Genomic DNA, 20,110 nt, shown 5'->3' on the forward strand with positions numbered 1-20,110 from the left:
GCCAGTCAGCTGCTCCTTGATGTCAGCACCTGTTTCAAGCTCGGCAGTGCTGGAGCCAGCAAGCAGAGCACAGCCAAGCCTCAGACTCCGCTGCTGCCTCCCACACCCCGCTCAACCCTGGCTGTGGGACCCACCCCAACGCCGCCACGGATCCCTGGAGGCAACTTGGCCATCTTTGAGAAGAACCTCAGCCCCCGGGGCTAATTGCCATGGCCCCCATCAGCTCTTTGCGCAATTTCTCTACGTTGGAGGCTCGGAACGGCTCAGGTGAGCTGGGCTGCGGGGTGTTCTGCCGGGGACTGACTGGCCAGGGGGCCCAAAGGGCAGGGGCCAGGAGCAAGGGCACAGCCCCAGCGCTCCCGTGGCCTATCTGCTGTACCTTCAGCACCTGCGGGCGGACAGCTCCGGGCCCCGCCACGGGGCGCTCCCGGGAGTCGCAGTGCCCGAGCTCCGCCGACAGCGGGGCCCAGGGGGAGGTGGGCTACGACGAGCAGCCGCTGGGGTCCTAGTGCTGAGGATGGAGAGGAACACGCCCTGGCAGATGGGGAGAAGAGCAAGACAAAGAATGTAAAAAGTCACTGGGGCAGGAAGGAGAGAGCCCCCCCAGTCTACTACCCTGTGCATGTTATCAGTGTTGTCAAACAAAATTGTGTAGGGGCAGTAAGGCAGTACTCTTTACAGTACAACTGAAGTGTTTAACAAACGATTTTTCATGCTCAACATCTTCTATATTGCATAAGAGCACGTTTTAGGTGCTATCTTCTGAGATGCTTTAAAGATTAGATTGCTGCACATTTGGGCATGATTCAAGACTACAATCCAGGCTCGTTCTCACTGAGTTCCCAGAGGGGACTGCACTGTGACTTTTCAGGAATAACAGGGCAGCCACAGATCTGCAGGCAAGGACAAATCAAGGCCTAGAAGTAACTCTTTTTGTATACAAGTTCAGCCACTTGGGTTTGCACAAAATCATCATTGAAAAATCAGATTCAACCATTTCTAAAACCTGTGTTCTTGAGACAAGGGGTAACTTTTGGGAATTTGGTAGTCACACACTTCTAACTCCATTCCACAAAACACACATGAACTCCAGCTTCCAGCTAACAAAACTTGTACCTCCTGCTTGTACAAATAGCATCAGACAGAGTGCTACAGCACTATACAAACCACACCTCACACAAAGCCTTTGGGCTTGTGCATACTTCACTCAAAGACCGGCTGAGTTCATTCAAAATATTACAAAGGTAACCATGAGCACTCTATTGATTACACCGCAGAAAAATCATGTTTTGTCCCAGTTTTCAGCTAAACAAGCAGCTTTTACATTTCAACCATATAATCCATTTCCAGTGCACTAGTAACAAAGTTTTAGGCTAAAAGAAAGGAGAGCACAGCTCATAACAGCTAGACACAGAACAGCAGGACCACAGTCATTTTCCAGTCTCTAATCTTCCATCTTCCAGCATTAAGGAGGTGAGAAATCTGTTTGAAAGTTCAGGAAATACACAAGCTGGATGCTGGAGACTAAGTATCAGGTCTCAAGTTGGATGCTGATAACACTACTTTATTTACAGCCACTTAAATTGAGTATTTCCTTGCATCAAAGATCAGCCAGGAAGAACAGGGACCACTAAAGCTCCTATATGGCCCTGAGGAAGCTTACTGCTTTATCGACCAGATCAGGTTCTTCTCTGCACCTGTACCTCAGGCCCCTGGCAGTTCTGCTTTGTTCCTTGCTACCTGTTTTATCATCTCATAAAAGCTTCCAGATAAAGTGACACAGCCCCCGCTTTACTGCATTCTGGCCTTGCTTATGCCTAAGCTGACTGCATCTTACTACCAGAAAAAGACAACAGTAACTCACACCATACTCCCAGGCAGACAAAGGTAGTACATATTGGTGACACATAACTCTCCAGCCATTGGCCAGGCAGCAACACAGTTTCAGTTATCTTGCCAGTTCAGTGAAGCTTCTCAGTGACACTAAAGCAAATCTGCAGAGATTTGTACTCAAGAATTCTAGATGTTAGCCAGCGTATGCCATCTGGCAAACAGACACCACTTTGTCTGAGAATGTTTTGTGATTATCTGTCACTTAATCTAATTTACAGTATTTCTCAGTTATGCATGAGGAGACAACCTCCCTTATTCTACAGGAATAGGCTGAGAAGACCAGTAGTTAAGAAACTGAAAAGCAATTCCAATCAGTATCATTCTGAATAATCCACAGTTCAATGAAAGACAAGTGCAGTCTAGGCTTAGGAGCTGTTAGGCATATCTCTGTGACAGCCAAAATACACACACAAAAAAAAGGTCCCATAGGAAAGGAGTAATGAGATGAAATGAGCTGAGAAGGCTGATTTAAGAGTCTATCACACAGCGCACATGAAACTTGCGGAATGCCTTAGAACCTAACAACAGAAACTGCTGTTGTTTGGCACTACAGGCATGTAGCTTCAAAATGTGATTTAAAACTCTAGTCAGTGACAAGGAGAACATGAATTTGATTATGTTCAGGCTTCCCACTTTAAAGTATCATTGCCAATAATCTATCAGGCAACAATTTTGCCTTGGAAATCTACCTGCATCTAGGAGCCAGAGAGCAGCTTTAAGCCATGCTTTTGCTCCTTCTAGGTGCAAAAGGAAGGACTATACTGAAGCACGCTCCAAACCCTGCCTGTTCCACACACTAGGATTTCTTCTACACCGAAACTACAGAAAGAGAGAGAGGCAGGGAAGGGAGACAGGAAGCAGATGTGCTCCGTCCTGATCCTGACAGAGCTAGGACGTAGCCAGGTACAGTCACAGATTCCACAATGTGGATAAGCATCAGTTATGTCCTAGCATGGTCAATGAACTTTGCCTCATATTGAACAATTGACAAACTACCCAGCAGACAAGCTGAAGATGTCAAACAACAGATCTAGTGTTAAATATACTGGGGTTTTGGCACCAGTAGGTGTTTGCTTCTGATTTGCAAAGATGCCTCACCCACTCCTTCCAAAAAAAAAAAAAAAAAAAAAAAAAAAAAAAAAAAAAACCAAAAACATAAAAGGCTGGACACCCAATATTCCCACTATCAATTCCCTGTCAGACAATTGCAAGAGTAGAATACCAGCCTGTTGTTAGCCCCAACAAAATCTAGGGAGTTCCAGAAAATGACAGAAGTATTTCTGGAGAGATGAAGGACGCCTACACAGACAAAAAGATTTGGGGTGGGGTGTGGGGTGTTACATGCACTGCACAGCAGAGGAGGAGGTATTACATTCACAGCTAAGCCTCTCCAAGTGCAGCAGAGGGTGCTCCAAACCACATCTTTGGGAGGGATCCAGCTGCAAGATAGGGCAAGCACAAATACTAAGAGATTGTTTCTGGATTGCACTTAGGATTTTGGTTTGTTTTGGCAGTAGCAGAGAAACCAGCACCATATACCACTGTGATCATGCCCAGTCTCTTCAGCATCATCTGTTTCCTGGGCATTGTGGGGAACCTCATTGTCATTTACACTATTGTCAAGAAGAAGAAGCTGAAGCATAACCAGACTGTGCCTGACATTTTCATCTTCAACCTCTCCATCGTGGATCTCCTCTTCCTCTTGGGCATGCCCTTCCTCATCCACCAACTCCTAGGCAATGGCTCATGGTACTTCGGAGCAACCCTGTGCACCATCATCACCGCCCTGGACAACAACAGTCAGATCACCAGCACCAACATTCTTACAGTGATGACCCTGGACCGTTACCTGGCAACTGTCTATCCTCTGAAATCCACCTATGTCCGGACCCCATGCGTTGCAGCTCTAGTTATCTGCTTAGTGTGGCTCCTCTCCTTCCTGACTGTCATTCCTGTGTGGATGTATGCAGGCCTTATGCCTCTGGCAGATGGGACTGTTCGCTGTGCTCTCTTGCTTCCCAACCCAGAGACTGATATCTACTGGTTCACTCTCTACCAGTTCATGCTGGCATTTGCCATGCCATTGATAGTGATCTGTGTGGTCTACTTCAAGATCCTGCAGCACATAACCACCACTGTGGTCCCACTGCCCCAACGGAATCTCCAGATCCGTACCAAGAAAGTCACCCGCATGGCAGTTGCTATCTGCTCTGCCTTTTTCATTTGCTGGGCTCCTTTCTACATCCTCCAGCTGGTTCACCTTGGCATTGATACCCCATCCATGGCTTTCTTTTATGCCTACAATTTTGCCATTAGCTTGGGCTATGCCAACAGCTGCCTCAGCCCCTTTCTCTACATTGCCCTCAGCGAGACCTTCAAGCGCCAGTTCTTAGTAGCCATCTGCCCTTCAAAAGTGCCACATCACAACAGCAGCTCTGCCAACAACAACAGCATGACAGATGCCAGCATATGCCTAAAACTGGCTTCAGAATCCACTCAGCAGACTCCACTTCCAGAGGACTCCCCACACTCACTGCCTGCAATTGTTGCTATTCACTAGGCGACACTGAAGTAATCACAGCAGAAAGCCTTTTAATCTGTAAATCTGTGGAGGATCAGCAGCCCCAGGCAGCTCTTTGTGAAGCTGCTGGCTTCTACACTCAAGAGGGCAGGCGCTCAGGTCTGCTGGTTGGCATTCTGTTCCAGCAATAGCCACTTCCAATGTCCTTTCCTGTTTGGCAACCAAGGTATCTTCAAGAGCTGGATAAATTTGATGCTAATCCTAAATATTTCAAGTAAAATCAGGCAGATAGCAGTTGTACAGCATCAAAGAACTGCAAACAATTCTCAGAAATACTGCTGCTAACACCAGATTTGTTGCTTATCATGCTGAGCCTATTTTCACACTGCCAGTTCCTCATGCTGCTCTCGTGTCTTGCAGTCTGCATGGCTATTGGGGAACTCCTGCCAAAGGGCTTTAAACATGGCTAAAAAGCATGCAGATTAATTTCATGTAAAGTTGCATGAAAAGTATCACATAGCACAGAATTATATTACTACACTTACGGTTTCATGCTGCCAGCCACCAACAATACAACCATAACAGAAATTCACTCTTATTCATCTGGACTGTTACCTGCATAGGACTTTCTAAGCTTACAAGTGTACTTAATGTACACTTATTACACTTGCACACATTTAAGTGCAGCTAATACTCCATTCTACACAACAGAGTACAGCAATTCACTCACCTCTAGTGATCATAGCAGGCTGGTGTGAAACACTAGCACTTTTGTCATCAGATGCAGAGAGGTGATTTTTAAGTTAATGAATATTTGTTAAACAGAGCTGTGTTCTTCCATTCCAGACTCTGCCCACCTCAGAAGCCCATCCACACCTATGACTGTGTGGTATTTTTGTTAGTTTTCCACCCTCTTTTCCTGGACCTCAAAGCCAGATAGACACATACAGAGCTTGCAAACTATGATCTTAAAAATCTTTGCCACATCTTAAATGCCAGGAATTCTCACCTATGCTGGTTTTCATGGGACTTCTTTGGTCAATATTCTGCCTGAAGAGAGCAAAGGTCAAGGAATGCAAGTTTGTGCCAGTGCAGACTTGCTCACAAGACTAGCGAAGCTGTTGTGTTAACTTTCTCCTACACAGAAGGCAAAGGGATGACTGAGACTTTTTTCTGTACAAGGTGGAGAAGGATGGGCATTTTTTCCCCCTCTCTTAATACCAGCAATTAGGAAAGTATGAGGGAAGGGAAAAACGGTTTCATTGTCTGAGCTCTTAAAGCAGCACATTAAAGATGTTATCTTGTTTACAGTAAAGGTGTTTATGATTCAACCAGTTTATTCTCACCTTGAATGAGTCAGTCTGACGTGGTGCGGTCAAGCTTCATGCTCAAAAATCAGTGGACACAGTGGGCTAATCAAGAAAGGAGGCCAGGACCAGCTGGTGCAATGCAAGGAAGGGTCTTTGTGGGAAAGGTCTTTTCCAGACCTCACCACATGGAAGTCAAGGCACAACACACTGTCACCTTTCTAGGGTGAAATCTTCATGTAGATAAGATCTGACATCAGAGAAGCCAGGAGAATGGGGGTTTAATTACTGGGATTTTCTTCACATTTATGAGGGAGGACAAAAACCCTTCCAACTGAAGAGTCACCAGTGTCCAAGTTGCTCTAACGGAGGGTCTCTACCAAGGTTGTGAGTTATGAGTCAAAATGTCCCAAACAGACACAAGATCCCACCATTACCATTCCCTCATACAAGGGCCACCTTTAAGGGCTCAAGCCCTCCAAGCCTGACCACATCCAGTCCCAGCTCTCCTGGCAATCTGCCCCAGAACTCAGCACCACCGCAAGCTGAGTTTCTTCACCGCAAGAAATTTCTCCCTGATGCCATTTTGGCATGATTGGCATCAAATACCCTACATTTCAAAGCAGATTCTGTTAACTTGGAGTCTATCAGTGTTCTGATATGTATCCAGATTTATTCCTTTGTCCACTCTTCTGTTCATATTTGTTATGCAACACCTCCTGCCCCCATCCCAGTGACTTTGTTGCTAATTGCGGAGACAGAAAACAAAGAACTGCTCTATTTAATAGGAAAAAAAGCCCTACAGCTCCTCATGCAGATAGGCAGTCTGAAGGGCTGCTGCAGTCTGTGAAAAGCATGGTGAGAAAAGCACAGAAATAACACATTATGTTTTCCTGCACTCCCACATCTCACATGCAGCCCTTTGTCTCCTCTGCTTGATAGGAACTAAAGGAAATCCAACTAAGCAGCTAGGAGCACAAGAAAAGACCAAATCTAAATAAAACCACCATCACAACACGTGGTGGAAAGAACCCTTTCAGGCTAATTGCTTGGTTTGAGAGCTTGCCATGCTGGATGAGATACACTTCCTTGGCTCTTTTCACTAACACTTTCCCTATGTGTTTGCTAGCTACCATCAGACAGCAAGATGACAGATGGGTTTATTCTCCCCCACTCCTGTTCCCCTCCTCATCCTTTGAGGTGTCACTGAAACCCATGTCACAGCTGTGCTCTTAATCAATTCCCATAAGGGGCATACCGCCTAGTTTATTTACTTCTACTTCCTGAGCTATCAACAAATATCAACTTTGGCTGTGCTTGCAGGGTTCACTTCCTGGCTTAATCTCACCAGTTAACCCACTATTCTCATCCCCACTTTCAAACTGTGGGCATATGGCAATAAAATCTAATCCTGCCTGCTCCACTGTTGCACCCCTAAGGGAAAGCTGGAATTGAGGTCCCAAAGCCCTGCCAGGTAGCAGGTTAGTGACATCCTTCCTCAAAAACTGATTTCCGCCTGAAGCTTCTGTACAGCTAACCCTGCCCATGACAACTGGGTAACCATGATGAAGAGCAGGTGTATACTGCCAGGTGGGGAGGAGTGACTCACTGGCCCTCGGGAGTCAGTTAGAATCTGACTAATAGTGTTTTACCAGTCTTCCCTGCTTGCTAATTGAATTTCATTCAACAGACTCACTGGTGGAAGACAAGCCACATAAGTTCAGATTGTTCCCAGTTCACTTGCTTCACATTACTCCTACCTGTTGCTGGGGCCACACAGAAACACCATTTTCTGCTTGCATCCATGAGAACAGAGAAATGCATCTGTTCACTCACACTCCTCCTACAGCCTTTCTGCTGCATGGTCAGGGAGGGGACACACTGCAGGGAAAAGGCAGGACACAGAGGAGTTGCTAACTAATGAGGGGTTCTCACCTAGAGCCTCCATTTCTAATTGGGGAGATGGGAGTCATTTGGTGCTTCCAGGTGACATAAGGCATTTGAAAGCATCTGAACAGAGACATCTGCTCTAATGAAGGGAAAACCTTTGAGAAGAAACATAGACCCTCGTGACAGGAGAATATTAGAAATGACACCTGCTATTAAACTTTGTGCTGTAATGCTGTAACACAATGGAAAACACAGCAATGACAGCAGAGTAGCAAAGTCTTTGGTCAGAAGTGAGTACAAGCCCAAGTGCAACAGGTATAGGCACAGAAACAAAGGACAAAAGCTGCTTACCTTCAGAAGGCCTCAGATATGGAGGAATCTCTACCAAAATGCCCTTGCCTCCACTGCCATCATTTAAATGAGGTCTGGGAAGGGTTGGATCCTGGCTCCATCCCTTCCAGTCACCCAGGTACATTGCATGCACTTGAGTTCCTTTGGGTTGGCCATGCCTTCCCACCAGGTGCTCAATCACTGTTTGCATTTCCACTATACACGCTAAGGTCTCAGCTCTGGTGTTTGAAGGAGGCTGAAGTACCTCATGAGGTTTACTGGGTTCCAGTAACCATTAGGGACCGAGCACAACTCTCACAGCTCCAGATCAGAAGCACCTGCCAACTGCTCTTATGATACTCAGTGCCACCAGGATGACAAAGAGCAGCAGGATATGAACTATCCCCCAAAGCAGCCAGAAGCTCTCCCCAGCTGCCTCACTGTTAGACAAGCATACACAGCAGCCCCAAGCATGGGAGCAGGCTACTACCTTATGTCAATATTAAATAGCAACATGATGGGGATGGGAGCAGCTTGGCTATTTGGAAAAAAATAATACAGGACAATCCTTGAATGTGTGGCAGAATCTGATGCATGCAATACTCATTGGTGCCTCAGGGCTACTTTACACATGTGAATTTTGCAACATACCTCCACAGCAAGTGCTTTAACATTTGCTGCTGATGTTAAGCCTGGGGTACCCAGCACAGGTGAGGAAGAACCTAAAGCTTCTAACACTAATCAGAAAGTGCAGAGCAGAACCTTGGTCTCTCAGTTTCTTGCTTTAAACACTATTTCCTCCTTCCCAGACCCCAGCACAAGTCAAAGACTTATACTGTCTCTTGTCTCTGACTCCAAGGCATTTCCTTAGCAGGCAACTCCTTTCATGTATAGCTTAGCAAAAACTAAGTTTCCCAGACCAAAGCCCTGGGAAGACATTTCAAAACACCCAGGGAGTACAAACACCTCGCAGAGAAGTTATGAAACTTGAACAAAAAGCATAATCTGTAGCCTTGAACTTCAAACAGCAAGGCTCCTTTACCTCAAGGCAGCCATCCCAGTGCAAGATTGACAATCTTCTCAAGCAACCCACAGCATGCTAAGGCACACTGAGAAAATGAGAAAAACTTCGACGATTATTTTCAGAGGTCAGCATTTGTCCCAGTCTAGAACAGTGCATCACTGAGGTAAGACAAAGTTTGGATTTGGTCCATGATTCCTTGACTTTTCAAGTATAATTAACAGTGTGCAGGTTTCAGGAAGTAATTTCAAAGATGTTCTAAGTTTATTTTAATTGGTATGAAATTTAACTACTTTTTCGAGGGTATTAGATAGCGATTTCCCGTCTTTAATTTGACTCGCCAGCTTTTCCAACTGTTTTTCGGCTAATTTGGTGTACAGTTCCACGCTCACCGCCGGCGAACGGCTTCAGAGCCCGCACTGCGTCTGTTCCAGAGTCTGACTGCCCTCCGAGCCGCTAGGGGGCGTGCTAAGCTCTCATAGTGCTCCGCCGGCGCTAGGGCCCCGCAGCGGGCGGAAGGGGCGTCCTGCGGTGTGCAGCCATGGAGGCGGGCTGCTCGCGTCGCCTGAGGTAGGGGGCAGCGAGGGCGGGAAAGGCCTTAAAAGTGCAGCTCCAGTGGTTGAGGCGAGGATGGTAAAGTTGATGGTTTAGTGGTGGCGGTTGCGTTTGGGTTGGTGCTGCTGCTCTTTAGCCGTTTCCTTTCTCCTTCCCCATAGGCGGAATAGGGCCCCTCGGCGCTCCTGCGGCCAGAAAGAGTTCGCGCCCGACGGCTCCGCCGAGCAGGACGAACGTCTGCGGTTGTGCCTGGAGGAGCAGTGGCGGCAGCTGGCTGAGGAGCGTGTGGAGCGGCCGTAAGTCTCTGGGCCTCGAGCTTGGGTCCAAACGGCAGTGGGTGGCATAGCCGACTTGGATGGGTCCTCACAGCCCCTCGGTGCTATTGGGTGGGCCTGCAGGCTGCATGTCAGCGGTGCTGCGCCTCAGGCAGCTCTTGGAGCTCCTTATGCATCAGTTCTGGTGGCTTCTGCTGTACTCTGGAACTCATGGTTTCTTGGGAGCTCTCTGCAGCTACCTGGCAATTCTGCAGTCATGTGGCAACAGTTTTTCTGTTATTGTTAAGTGGCAGAAACCCTTTGCACAAAGATGCACAGGCTTTCAGAGTGGTGGCTTTCAGGCAACGCTGAGTGAGTTGTCTTCCACTGCATATCCATAAACATGTGCCTGGAGCAGCAATGCAGGTTCTCAGAATGGGAAGGAGGTTGGGAAGGTTAAGGTTCCTTTCAAATAACAGCCCCTGACACAGGGAAATTAAGGTACTAAGCATGTAGCTGTGTTTCCAGCAGTATGCTGCAGTATGGACTGACATTTGGGTGTTGCCTGGAGGTGCTCTTAACTAATGGGCAATGATAAAATCGTCACCCGGTATTGCTAGATGCAAAAAATGGCAGCTTTCTCAAGCTTTACGCTGTAAAAATGCTACCTGAAAGCTTGCTGTTGTTTGACCTTGTTAAATTGCTAGAACAGGAGTTGATCATGGCTGATTATAAAACATGCTGGTAATTAAAAAAAAAAAACCTAATTTTTAACCTTCTCAGGGAGAATCTGGTGAAAGCCGTGTGGAAGCCAGAACAGGGCATTGTGGAGCTGGAGTCCCCTGCGGTGAGTCTGCTGCAGAGTGTACTCAGTACCATCATCTCCTGCTGGCAACTCCTTCTTTTGCTTCTTGAAATGGGAGTGAGCATGGTTGTCAGCAGTGAACAGCCAAAGTCCATCATAGTTTTTGTGCTTCTGTTGCAGGGGAAGTTCTGGCACACTATGGGGTTCTCAGAGCGTGGCAAACAGTGTCTGCTGCCTGAGGAGGCTCTGTACTTGCTGGAGTGTGTAAGTAGGCTACCTATGCATGGATGGGAGCATTGGGGCTCTTCAGGAATGGCTGAAGGAGCTGTAGTAGCTGGACGTTTACTCTCCTTTTGACTCAAGTCGAAAGTCAGTTAATGTGTGTTGGTTGTTACTGCAAATCGAGCAGTTGATAAATGTCTGGTTCTCAAAGTGTTGTCTCTTAGCCGGTTTGCTGATGGCAGTGTTGATTTCCAGGCCGTGAGTTCATCTATTGCATTCTAAAGCAGGCTTTGTGCTATTGATAGGATGTGTCAGTTGTGTCAGTAGCCAGTTTATCCAGCTGGTATTATCTTTATCCCACTCATACATCAGATATGATGGTAGAGACTGGGAAAGTGTCTGGATTATCCGCGTTACTGTTAGTAAAGTAGTACTAACTCTGGTTTTTTTTTTTTCACAGACAGCTGTTACCAGTGGCTTAGGTGGACCAATCTAAAGGGGAGCTCTTTTGCCTTTAATCAGATTATGGGCATCTAACGATATTAAGTCTTTATTGCAGTAGCTGGGTGGATTTTTTGCCTTTGTCAGTTTGACAATAGACCTTAAAAAAAAAAAAAAAAAAAAAAAATCAATTGCAAGTACAGGATCCATCCCAGAAGCAGAGAAGACCAGCTACATGTTTTTTGTTTGCTTATTCTTGGAAAAAGAGGCATAGCCTCTTTTTTGTTATTGTTATTGCCTAGGGAAATTTACTTCTGGGGTTGAGGCTGCAGTAAATGTTTAAGGAACCACCAACTGGTAGTATCTGAGGATGCCTTCAATTCCCCTTTCTCAGCTTTCTCCATGTTGCTAGTACTAAGTGTTTTGTGGTTGTGCTGTGTCCTGAATCACTGAGATATTCAAAATTAAAGGAAGCTATCTCCCAAAACAATTATATTTCAACAGTTGAGCAGAGGCAGTGGTATTAAGAGGTAGTGCTGGGACAGGAGCTGACAGCTTTGGATGAGAACTTCTTACCTCGCTGCTAAAACCGTAGTGTTGAGGAGGGACTGTAGGTGGTAATCCAGGAAGGGCTTGGGAAGGCAAGGATGGTGCTAGGTCTAGCTGTCAGGACCCAGTGACAAGATGCTGTATCACCTTGCATAGATTTGTTCCCTGTGATCCTCTAAACGTGAGTCTTTATCCCAACAGGGCTCTCTTCAGCTCTTTTACAAAGATGTGCCCATGTCAGTTCAGGAAGCCTATGAAATTCTGCTGTCCCAGGAGGCGATGAGCCTGCTACATTACCAGGTGTGTTGGGAGCTTCAGCAGAGGATGAAAGCAGGGAGCCGAGCCCAGCCTTTGCCACATGACCTTTCCCAGGGACAGAGTAGACAGGAAGGGGAATCGTTCTGAGTTCCCCCGCCACCCCCACTCATCTTCTTCCAGATAATCACTTCCTGTTTCCCTATCTTTGCTCTAGCTCCTAACCTTAGAGTTTTTTTTCCTCTGTCCATGCAGTACACTGTTTACGTAGTTGCAGCAGAAGTGAGGAAAATTCTTTGGTGATAGAGCAGACACTTAACCTTCTTGTTTTCCTTCACTCCAAGGTGTTCAGCCACTTGAAGCAGTTGGGCTATATTGTACTGAGATTCAACCCCAGGTAATCTGCTCTTTCCATGTTGCTTTCTCCTCTCTGAAGACCTTTAGCAGCCCTGTGCCTACTCTGCAGCTCTCATGGAACAAACGAGAAGAGGACTTTGACCCTGTGTTCTGTGTCTTGGGAGGATTAAAGGCTAAAAGTGACACCCTACCCTTTCTTCCTCTTTCCTTGTGAGGAGGTTACTGCTAATATGAAATGTGACGTGAATTTATGGCGACTTTAGTCATTCTTGTGAATTTCTTCTTCCTGGAAGAAAAGTTCTTTGCTGCTGTTTTCTGGGGATTGAGCAAAAGAGTATTTTCTCTACCCTGCCATTCTCTCATTCTCTGTTGGTGTCTCCTTTCAGCACTGTCCTGTCTTCCTGCGAGAGGCAACTAAACCTGGAAAGTCGTTGCAAGAGCTCTGGGAAACACCATCACAAAAGGAGGAGGAGTTCCAGCCCTGGGTAAGAATGTGGCCCAAAGCTGCCTTCCATGCTCTCCCAGACCCTGCTAACTTTGTGTGTTGACATTCATAAGGACTGCAGTGCTATTTGTGAACGCTTTGCAGTGTTCTCTTCTGTCACGTCTGTATGTCATCCAGGGCTAATGTGATGCTGCTAAGTTTCCCAAATGGAGTGACGTCAGAATGGAAGGGGAGAGAGATCAGTGCAGAAGAAATGTGGCAGGTGTCTTCTCTCTCTCTTTTTTAGAGGGACCAGAGATCACCGTGTCCATTTTGCACATTTTATTCCTCCTTGTTGGAGTTTGCATGTTATGATTGCACAGCAAAGGATGTAGTTGGGTTGTGATCCTTGTATATCAGCTCTAGAAGTTGTCAAAAATGCAAGGAGAAGCTAACATAATGATTAATTTTGCTATTATAATTATGAAAATTTCCAGTAGGTGGCATCATCTTTAAAAAAAAAAACAAAAAAAAAAAAAACAAAACAGGGAGGAAGATACTGATCTGCAGGTTCCTTCCTGTTATTAAATAAATCAATGCCTAAAGAGCTGTGAAGTTTTTGGAACTGGGAGATAAAACTGCTTGTTTCAGAACTGTTCCATCTTTTCTGTAAGCCAGGGACTGGTGCCAGGGACCAGTAAGAGATACTGACAGAAATGTTTGTGCCTAGTGCTGGTATCTGAGGTCTGCTCAGTTCAACTGATGTCCATAGTGTTTGCATGGAAGTGTGTGGCTCAGCATACAGGATGTGTGGAGGCTGTAGGGTCGGTTGAGAACGTGTATGCAAATCCAGGTTGAGATTCTCTTGAATGCGGAAGTCAAACCTCATGCAGGGCTGCTGAGGTGTTTATTCTTCTTCTGGCATTCTCTGTTTGGTTTTGGCCTGTTTGATTGTGGGGTTTTTCTTCTTCTGTTAAGCATACATCTTCCTTCCAGACATGAGGTTGTAGGCAGGGGTTTGCAGATCTGTCTGGAAGGTCCTGACACCCTTGCCATCCTTCCTTCAGGCACAGCAGAGTGCATTCTTGCTATTACATTGGAGAAAGCAGGATTTAAAAGGAATAATATATCAACACTAACCCTTAATGGTTTTTATGCTGCTGTTTCTGTCTTCAGATCACGTGAGAAGAAACATAAGGTATCTGAGGACCTTCCAAAAGCTGAAGGGACCTGTGAAAAAGGCGGACACGACTGTGGAGAACTCAGTTGTGTTCCCTTGGATGAGAAGCCATTGTCAGAGCAGCTGAAGGAATTGGATACTGGCAATGGAGAGGAGCAGTCTGTCACATCAAACTCAGTTCCTCTTGATACAGGACGAAAGAATGTCCCAGGCCCCTCCTGGAGTCTGGGAACTGGAGACCAGAAGGCGAGCAGCACTGGCACCCATGCGCCACGCTGGGATTTTACTACGATCTTCTTGCCAAATGTGGCCCCAGATCAGCCATGTATACATCTGCCCTCACCTGACAACAAGCTTTTGCCAGAAAATGTGCCAGGGAGGGAGGTCGATGCAGCATCCTGGTGCAGACGCGTCAACCAAAAACAGGAGAAGCTGTTACAGAAGGAAAGGGAGCAGCAGGAAAAGGAAAGCAAGTACAAGAGCAGTATCAATTTTGACAGGGAGGTGAGGTGCTGCATCAATTGGCAGGAATACAAAGCTCTTTTGAGATGGAGGAGCCAGCAGAGAGTTTGGAGACAACCACCGCATCTGTGGGGCCAAGCTGTCACACCACTTCTGCAGCCAGAGGAAGCTACCTCATTCGGTAGGGGCTATGGGAGACTACCCAAGGACACAGAGACACTCAGCCTGCTGCAGCTCTACCAGAGGCTTGTTTATGCAGCAGCAAAAGGGATGACCTGGAGACACTAAGTATCAGTTTCGGGGAGTAGCGCTTTGAGAAGAAAAATCTGGTTTTGAAGGCCTAGGCAAAGCAGGCACAGATGAGCTGAGCATGGATAGGGGAGAGAGAAGAAAGCTTGTCGTCTTGCCTTTCTGTTTCTTTCTGTAATTTTCTGTAGCCCACTCAAATGTCAGTATGACAGGGCCTTGGGAGGTCTTCTAATCCATTCTCCATATCTTGCTGTATTTCAGTCCTTCATGCTGGACTATTAAGCAATCAGGGCCAGCAAGTTGCATAGCACTCGCAGGATGTTCAGGGCTGCATGCTGGGAGGAGGTGAGGAAGTCTTTTGAAGTATCCCGTGGTGACTCTGGTGACAGTGCTGCCAGCCATTTGTCGGAGGAGGAAGACTTTCATGGGTTGGAGTGGTTGACTGCTTGGATTGCCCTGGGACAGAAGTAGCTGGTCTGATTCTTTCCTGTTCTTCCTCCCTCCAGCTGCAGTCCGCCAGCAGATCAGTGTGCTGCAGCCCTCCCACATACTGGATGGAGCCTCCCGGTTAGTACCCAGCCAGCCTGTAGCTGGTAGGGTCTACGGCTGGGCTGTCTTGTTACTGTCCCTGCTTGTGAGGTCAGTGAGATGCTCACAACAGCAGCTCAGGAGCTATCTGGGATTCTGTTGCATCTGTAGTGAGTGGCTGGCATTTCTATGAAGCACTGGGTCAGGGCCAGGGCTGCAGTAACAGAGATGAGGCATTCCAGGCTAATTATAATGTTGGGGTTGTTCTCTTTTTCTCATTGTTCCCTTTCTGCACGCCAGCCAGGTGATCTCCTCAAGAGGTTTGGTTGGGTTTTACCTGCAACTTATCTCTGGAATGTGCTGCCATCCCTGCTGCAAGGGTCGTAAAGTCTAGGCTCTGGGATTTCTGCTTCTGCTTGAACAGTTGATTGGCTGTGTGTTGTTTCAGTAGGATAAAGCAGCTCTTTGCTTCTGTATCTGCTGATGGTACCTTTTGTAAGGGATTGCAATGAGAGGCAAGTGGCAGCTTGCTCTGATCTGATTACAGAAAGTAGAAGATCTAGAAAGTAACTACAACAGTCTGAGGTTCAGTCCCTTGAGAAGAGAAGCCTTTCAAAGCACTCAAACTAGCTAGGCTTCTAGAGCTTTTATTCTTTCTTTATCTGCAGCATCTTTACCCTGCAATACTTTGAACCCTTAAGTATGTGCATGTTTTCCCTCTCCTGTAGGCTACAAGAGGACTTGGAGAGTATCAAGATAGACTTCAACGTGTATCAAGCAGATGCTGTGGCCAAGTTTAAGAAGACAAACCCTGGGAAGCCATATGTCAGGATGTGTGTTCAAAGGTATCCATGGGTCTTATGCTGTGATTTGAAGTTTGCAGTAAGTCCTAATGATTTGTGAATGACCCAGGATTTTTTGAGCTTTATAGTTCATCAGAATGCCTCCCTTAGGAGGATGATCCTACTCAAGTTTTTGGTGTGTGTTTTTTTTTTTTTTTTTTTTTTTTAGTGCAGTTCTTGCACTCAACCAACACCCCATATCTAGTCATCTGTTACTTTCTGTAAGTGTTACTGGAGTCAGGAACAAGAAGCCACAGTTACATAAGCAGTGTGTGTGAAACTCCCCTAGAGCTAGCTCAGTTTTCTGAGGTAGCTGAATCTTCAGCCAGTGCTGATTCCTTGTAGCTTTCTGCAGCAGTGCACTTCCCCAGAGCAAGCCCAGGGCTATGAGTTTGATATTTTAGTCTTTGCCATGTGTAGTTTTAAAATCAGCACAAACAGAAGATAGGTGTTTCCCTTTCTTGCTCGATCCAGAATCTAATACTTAAATTCTGTGGGTAGGTACAGAGTTCTGTCCCCAGTCTAGTATCTTAATTTTGGTATATTAAAACTGTCCCTCTTCCACTCTGCAGCTGTAGTAGACAGGAAGGAAGGCAGTGGTGCAGTTTGACAAAAGACTCTGTCATTGGCAAGTGGGATGATCCTTGCTGCATAAATACTTCCATCCATGAGCAAGTTCTGTAGAATTAAAAGAAGGGTGAAAAAAAAAACAAACAGGTGTTGATCCAAGTAGCCTAAAGATCTTCCAAGCACAAAGGTGTTAAGATTACATTGGGTTGGCAACTTGCCAGCAGCCCTGTGAGCTGCATCTCATAGGTACAGTGTGGAGAATTGTGCAGATGCTTTTGTTTTTTGGCAAAGGATTTGACAGCTTCCAGTTCCTGACTTACAACAACCTTCTTGGGGGTTGGCAGCTTCCTGCTTTGTTTGAAAAGGATGGAGAGGTTTACTAGCAACTAAGACCAGAAGGAGCTGCTTTTTGCTGACCAGAACAAATTTGTTTATATATTCTTGCTGTGAGAGCAATGGGCTGTTTTTCCTCTCTACAGCTTTGATGAGCAAGTCCCATCCCTTCGGGCTTTGAAGCAGGTCACATATCAGAGTGGGGACGTCCCAGTGGTCTTTGCTCTGGCAGACCATGGAGAAATTGCCTTCTACTCGCTAAAGGAATTCAAGCTGCCAGTTGATGCTAATTACTGAAGACATTAACTTAAATGGCGTGGGGTGAAGGAATGATCTTCACTCAGGATTTGCTTTCTTGATTAGTGAAATATTACAGAAAATAGAGCCCGTGGTAACCAGATGTTACTTTGGGTGGTCGCACTGTATTTGCTGTTAGAGGTTTCACCCAAATGGGAGTTGGCTCATGCACGACAGCAAAATGCATTGAAAACAATGGCTTAGCTGGGCATTTCTGGACTGGAGTACACACTGCTTTGTTCTTGAAAGTGTTGGTTCTCCAGCTTTCTCATCTTCTGGACCACTAGTCTGCCTTTCCTGTGTCATGGCTGATCTGTGGACCATTAGAAAGCACTCTACCACTGTAAAGCCCTTGTTATATTCTAGGAACCACCATGCTAGGCCAGCTGAGCAATTGGAGTCATCAGCCAAGGGCAGAAAAAGCCGATCATATCAGTGGTGGTGTCCTGAGCCTCTGTCATTCAGTTGCTCCAACAGATCAGAATCTTATCCAATAGTTGAAAATGAAACAGCCATAAAATTCAGCCACCCTGATAAAAGTTTTCAGGCACTTGAGAGCTGGAAACTTAGTACCTTCCACACTATCTCATTACTCAGAGACTGCAGAAGACCCCAGAACACCGCAGATGGTGCCCAGCCTCCTGCTGTTGCAGTTGGGCTGAGATGTATTTTGGCTGTACATTATGCCATATTTGGCTCTAATATTATGCCATATTAGAGTTATACCACCAGTATTGGCATGCTGTATCTGTTAGTCTTAGCATGGCTTCACTGCAGCCCCTGTTTTAACCTGATGTCCTCTTTTCTGGCTGTGGATCCTTGTCTGTGTTTCTCAAGTGAGAGATCCCTGAGTAGAGAAAGAAGGTAGAAATAACTTCTGAGCCTTCCAGGCCTGTGGCTGTTGTGCTCCAAACCAAGGACATTGTTGCTTTCAAGGCCTTATCGTGTGAGCATTCCTCCATCATACCCGGGTACCAAATTTGCTTTAGCCTCTATGCAAAAGTACCAGTGTCAGATGCCAGAAAGTCTGCTTAGTGGGTGCTGAGCCCAGCTGTGTTCAGTATCTAGGTTCTTTAGAAGTGTAATAGCAGCTGTTTTAGATGTATCTTATGTGATAATTTTTTAGTTCCTTTTGGAGGTGGGAAGAAGTTTAAGCAATAAAGAACCTTTTCCAACAGTGCAGGCTCCTCAGTCTGGTTCTTGAACTTCCTCCAAAATGTGAATTACACAGAGAGATACTTTGGGGAAACTGCTGGGCTCCTAGTAGCACCACTGAGTGAATGCCTGCTCATAGTCCTGTAACCATGAGGCTGTGTAACTCCTACGCCTGTGTTTGGATCCTACTTCCTTGTTCCTAGGAGGGCAGTATGACTCAGAGCTGGAGGAGCCTGCTTCCCCATGCAGTTCCTGTTGGCACACAACACCTTGTGATCTTCCTCCTGTGCAGTCGTAAGTACTGTAGCCCAGAGTGGCAGCAATCTGCTGCAAGCACCGTGCTTGTTCCTGTGTCATTCATGCACTTGTGTTACCAGATGCTGGAATTCAGCAGGACTTTGCTACGGTAAGGGTCTGACAGCTCGTCCTACACGAACTCCTCTTCTCTGTCTGGAGGCTGTGCCTTTGCTTTGGTAGTCCTCCTTAGAAGCTGGGGCAGTTGGCAGTTCCAGTCTGTGCCTTCAGCATTCACCCAGACTGTTTTGCAGATTAAAAGGCAGTGGGAAGAGAATTTAAGAGCAGACACAGGAGAGCTCCAGTCTGACATAGGGCTCTTGTTTGTCCTGGAATTAGGTCAAACTCACTCATGTTGATTTCAGTCAGTCCCATCTGCTTATGCCAAAGTGGAATTGCACTGAGGAACTCTACAAGAGCCACCTAGTTTCAAGAGCCCTAGAGTTTCACTGGGGCAGAGACTGCCTGATTCAGCACAAAACAATTACAACTTAATAATCACTGCAGGGAGAATTGAGAAACTGTGGCTACCTTGCTCAGCACCACAACAACATCTGACAGTGTCTTTACCTGGCTGGGATTACGATGCAGACTGATACCACTGCTTCATTTTGGCCCGTGGTGTGGATTGACAGGATGTTGCAAGGTGATGATGGAAGCAAATAGTTTAATTTAAAACCTTCACCTTTGGGAGCTGGGTTGAAATACTGACGGTTGGCCCTTATCAAAGGTAATTAACTTCTCATGGTTGCAGGCTTCCAACTGCTATTGCACTGTCACATAACTAGTCATTTGTTGCCAAGCTCCTTGTGATAGGAGACACTCGGTCAGCAGTAGAGTTGTGTAACAAGATAGCAGCAGTTCTGTTGCTCTATCCAACTAAGGCTTCAAATTCCTGTTAAGTCTTCCCATCCCTTTCATTTTTGCAGCTCATTATGGGTTAGAGTCTTCCCCTGGCTTTGTCCTGAGTCACTGCCCTGTGTAGGGCTCGCTGATAGCCAGAGCAGAGAGAAGAGGAACAGAGGCAGCATGAAACAGGCTTTCCTGGCCCTGACTTGTTCCTAGCTCCACACATGTCCGCACCTACCTGAGCCCACTGGGGATACTGCTTGTGAGCTGGGGGGAGGGGGTGGTGGGAGTAGTAGGGACTGTCCATAGGGCGGTGTCTGCAGCAGCTGCTTTCCGATTGGCTCGAAGCAGGCCGAGAGCTGAACTGGTCATTTAAACATAAGCAAAAACCTTGTGATTCTACGACAGAACTGGAGGTGTTCTATGATAGCCGTGCCCGCGGCGGATGGAAGAGAGAAGAGGCCGCGGGTCCGAGAATTGCATGCAGAGCTCCCGGGGGGGCGTGGCTTACGTGCGGAGCTCCGCCC

The 20,110-nt window shown here is 46.5% G+C and overlaps 2 protein-coding genes across 6 annotated transcripts; both read left to right on the plus strand.

Moving 5' to 3' along the window:
- The first annotated feature begins 209 nt into the window (after positions 1–209).
- Positions 210–4,501, plus strand: LOC100543795 (melanin-concentrating hormone receptor 1). The gene is made up of 2 exons (XM_010721669.3): positions 210–267; positions 3,408–4,501. The coding sequence occupies exons 1-2, from the start codon at positions 210–212 to the stop codon at positions 4,451–4,453; spliced, it is 1,104 nt and encodes a 367-aa protein (XP_010719971.1). The 3' UTR covers positions 4,454–4,501.
- A 4,920-nt stretch (positions 4,502–9,421) lies between these two features.
- On the plus strand, positions 9,422–18,462 carry TSEN54 (tRNA splicing endonuclease subunit 54). Of its 5 annotated transcripts, none has more exons than XM_085239836.1 (11): positions 9,422–9,532; positions 9,679–9,813; positions 10,555–10,618; positions 10,757–10,840; positions 11,990–12,088; positions 12,388–12,440; positions 12,787–12,885; positions 14,001–14,647; positions 15,222–15,354; positions 15,972–16,088; positions 17,135–18,462. In XM_085239836.1, the coding sequence occupies exons 1-11, from the start codon at positions 9,504–9,506 to the stop codon at positions 17,283–17,285; spliced, it is 1,611 nt and encodes a 536-aa protein (XP_085095962.1). In that variant the 5' UTR covers positions 9,422–9,503; the 3' UTR covers positions 17,286–18,462. The 5 variants fall into 5 exon arrangements, 4 of the variants coding, with proteins under 4 accessions (XP_085095962.1, XP_003211668.1, XP_085095963.1 ...); XM_003211620.5 differs by having other exon boundaries at positions 15,222–15,282; XM_085239837.1 differs by having other exon boundaries at positions 9,478–9,595.
- Positions 18,463–20,110: the final 1,648 nt, after the last annotated feature.

Source organism: Meleagris gallopavo, chromosome 20, assembly GCF_905368555.1.
Source record: "Meleagris gallopavo chromosome 20, MGAL_WU_HG_1.1, whole genome shotgun sequence".
In the NCBI taxonomy this organism is placed as follows: domain Eukaryota; kingdom Metazoa; phylum Chordata; class Aves; order Galliformes; family Phasianidae; genus Meleagris; species Meleagris gallopavo.